This window comes from Arachis ipaensis, chromosome B07, assembly GCF_000816755.2.
Source record: "Arachis ipaensis cultivar K30076 chromosome B07, Araip1.1, whole genome shotgun sequence".
NCBI lineage: Eukaryota > Viridiplantae > Streptophyta > Magnoliopsida > Fabales > Fabaceae > Arachis > Arachis ipaensis.
Window position 1 is genome coordinate 125078820 of NC_029791.2, and position 3743 is coordinate 125082562.

At 35.2% G+C, this 3743-nt stretch overlaps 1 protein-coding gene across 1 annotated transcript; it reads right to left on the minus strand.

Moving 5' to 3' along the window:
• LOC107606336 (zinc finger CCCH domain-containing protein 20) lies at window positions 553-1967 on the minus strand. The gene has a single exon (XM_016308387.2). The coding sequence runs from the start codon at window positions 1769-1771 to the stop codon at window positions 914-916; it is 858 nt and encodes a 285-aa protein (XP_016163873.1). The 5' UTR covers window positions 1772-1967; the 3' UTR covers window positions 553-913.

The window sequence follows — 3743 nt, forward strand, 5'->3', positions numbered from 1 at the left end:
CAGACCCGAACTAGCCCGAACCCAACCCAAAATAACAACTGGGTCTATTTTTGAGACCCTTACCGGGTCATAGACCCGATAAAATCACGTCAAATTAGCCCCTGAAAAGTTCGAAACGAAACCGGACCGGGTCTTCGGCCGGGACATGAATACCCCTCAAATTCATAATGAATGTCAAGTCTGTCCACTCTAGATGTCAAAAATAAATTCTTATCCACTTCATAAATCAAGGTTGAGGCCAGAAACTTTGACAGATGCATGCATTCAGCATAACACAAACATTGCAACCGCCGAATGTGTAAAGGACTGTATATAAATGAGTGATGGACCACCAAAACATCCAAAATCAAATGAAGAATCAAGAATGGATATAAAAGTACAAATAAGAGGGTCCGGATGAAGCTAGAGAAGGAAGGAGTGTATATGAAGGATCAGAGCATGAGGACAAGCACCCATATTTTTTCAACCAAACACATAATAACGATTTATCACACAGTACTACTTGATACATAAATAAAGAAAGTAGGCAGCTAGTTAAGTTAAGGAACAACATTTTGAGTAGAAACAAATTTTGCTTACAAGCAATTCCAATTTTAACTCCAAAGTTACAATGTAGAAATATTCAAAAGCTACACATTCATCGGCAGCCACAAATACTTTTTAACTTGAACAAAAAAACAATGCCCCTAAGAAGAGTTACATAAACAAAAGAAAGAGACAACAAGAAGAATGACGTCTCATGGATCTCAACTATGTACAGAGAGAATCTTATTCTGTTTCAAATAAATCGCATTAGGAAGGTACAACTTAGCTACACACAGTCAAATGCAGTCAATGGCCACCGATCCAATTCTTCAAGCCACAAAAGAATCAAATCAACACAGCACAACACTTTGACTTTGACTTTTGACTTTCATTTTAGGAGTTCAGAGACCCATCCAATATCAGGGAAAGGACCCTCGCTTCTCCCAATCGAAGAGTTCTCCCGACTCAGCTTCGCGTACATTCTCGCCCTAATGTCTCTCCCAGATTCCACTCTCTCCATTGCAGGCTCTTCCTCACACCCGCTTATTGGGCCCAGGCCCAATTGCGGAGACCCATACACACAGCCCATTTCCTCAAGCTGCATGTTCCGCATTGAGCTCACCAACTCCCGCACCGTACTAAACGGAACGACGCCGTGTCGAGGATCCCCAGGCGAAGATGGCGGCGACTCCGGGAAATAGCAAGAGTAATTAAGAACTGAAGTAGGCGAAGAAACGTTGTTGTTTTTATTGCGACGAAGACTCCGCGAGTCGCTGAGTTGCGACTCGGCCGAGTTGGGAGCCAGCACGCGCAGCTGATCCGGCGCGTGTGCAAAGAAGCAGACGCGGCGGCGGCAGGCCGCGCCGTCCTTGCAGAGCTGTGTCCTGTATCTTTGAGGGTGGAGCCAGCACTCGAACACGCCGTGAGCGAACTCGCACGAGTCACCTTTTCGGCAATGCCCCTTTCTAAACTCCGGGCACGCAGTGCCGGAGTAATGGTACTTTCGAGGGTCTCTCCGGCGAGCCTTCTCGGCGGGGTGAGCGTAGGGGCACTCCGTCCAGTCGTGCGACCTGCCACGTGGACAGTTCAGAACCTTGAAGTCGAACATTCGGAAATGATCGGTGGAGAACACGTGGAGGTGGTGTTGACTGTCAGGATCTTCGGCATCGATAGAGAATGGAGAGAGTGGTACTCCTCCTCCTCCTCCTTCTCCATCGGAGTGAGGGATTCGAAGGTTTTGGAGCATAGCTTTCTTTCTGTCTAGTGTGTGTTTTCTTCTGTTGGGAGTGTTAAAACTGTGAATGTCTGAATACTGAATATAAAGTGGTGAAGAGGGAGGGGTTTCATTTAACTAAGGTTGAGTCAGATTGTGAGTTTGTATTTCTGCTTTATAAATTATAAAGCAACCTAATAAATATCTACGGTATGATGTATCCACATGGCTTGAGCTTATGTGAGGTGTTTATTCTTGGTTATGTTTTAGCCACGTGGTAGGCGATGAAATTTTAACAAGATCAGTTTGGATTTTATTTCCATAATAATATTTTAATTTATTTTTACTTAATGGATAATGTTTGGTAGTTGGTACCCATAGAAACTATTTTTTGCGGTTTTAAATTTTTAACAATAATTTTAACAATAATTTTAGACAACGTGATTAAATCCAACTAAGTTATGACACATACATATTTTTTCGTTTTTGTTTTTTTTTTTTTTCCTTATTCTCATTCTTTTTTCTTCATTTGATTTTTTGTGTTTCTTTCTTTTTCTCCTCCTTAGCGTCATTTTTGTTTTCTTTTTATACATTTTTTATTTTTATTTATTTATTTGTTTGTGTATTTTTAAAAATTAAAAAAAATGTTGATAATAAAAAAAAATGATATCAATTTTTTTTAAAACATTTAAATGAACTATAAATGATACTAAAATTTGTTTTATATATATACATATAATATCATAAATTTTATCACAATAAATTCAGAATTTGAATTAATATTCACGTGACATTACAAGACAGATTACTGTTTAAAACTTCAGAGTATATAACTTAAGGGACCTTATAGTGTACAGATGTGGGTGTACAGATTTTTGTCTTTTTGTGGCTGAAAAGCGTGTCACTAAAAGTGTTACTTAAAGAGAAAGTGTTACCCTTAATCGTTAACTTGGCTCTGATACCAATTTTAACATTCGACTTTTCTTTCTTTTTCGAAATTAATTTCTCAAATAAAATTATAATTTGTATAGATTCAATTGGTGGTGCAAAATTATAATTTAAAGTATTTACCATTATCTTTCTTGTGTGATTATTTATTATTAGTCCTTGATTTATAACTCTGATTTATAGTTTTTTAATCTTGTTTTAGTTTATAATATTCTTTTTTGCATGGATTATTGTATATAAAATCTTTTATCTGTTTGTCTTTTTCTTTAATATAATTTTTCAAATCCTCAAGAACTTCTTTTATTTCTACATTTTCTGTTGTTTCTAAATATCTTTTTAATTTTTCAACTTCATACTCCATTTTTTCTTTCAATAGTTTTAATTCTTTTAAGTCATAATATGGTTTTCCAGGCATTTATAAATTTTTTAAGTTTAATTCCAACTTGTTTATGTTTATTCTTATTTCTATCCTTTTTATTATAAGGTCATTAATTTCGATCTGAATATTATTTAATTCTCTTTTATGTTCCTTTATTTTACTTTTTAATTTTTCCGCCCTTTTTCTTTTTATTTTATTTTCTGATTTTTCAATCTTTTTATACTTCATTATTTATTTTAGAATTTCTGCAAACTCTATCATCGATTCGTCACTTTTTTCCAGAGATTCTATTAATTTCTCTAGTTCTTCAACTTCTCTTTTTAACTTGTCATAAATTATTTTTAGAGCTTCGAATGCTCTTTGATTTATTTCAGAAAACTGTAAATAATTCAAACGATTTTCTTTTTCAAAGAGCTCTTGTTTCTTATCTTGATAAGTTACATATATTTCTAATTATCAAAACCTGTTTCCCATTTAAATTGAGATTGATTATCCTTAGATGTTCCAGCTTCATTTTTTACTTGTATTGGATTTGCTGGTTCTTCGTCACTTGAATAATCTAGGATATGTTCTTCATTTTCTATATTTTCAGGATTTAATTCCTCTTCTATTTGAAATCCCTGTTCCATAATATTATTTTCTTGAGCCATTTTTAATTGTTTAAAAAGCATTGTAACT

Coding starts and splice junctions, on each gene's coding strand:
- LOC107606336 (XM_016308387.2), bottom strand. CDS start 1,771: ATGCTCCAAAACCTTCGAATCCCTCACTCCGATGGAGAAGGAGGAGGA.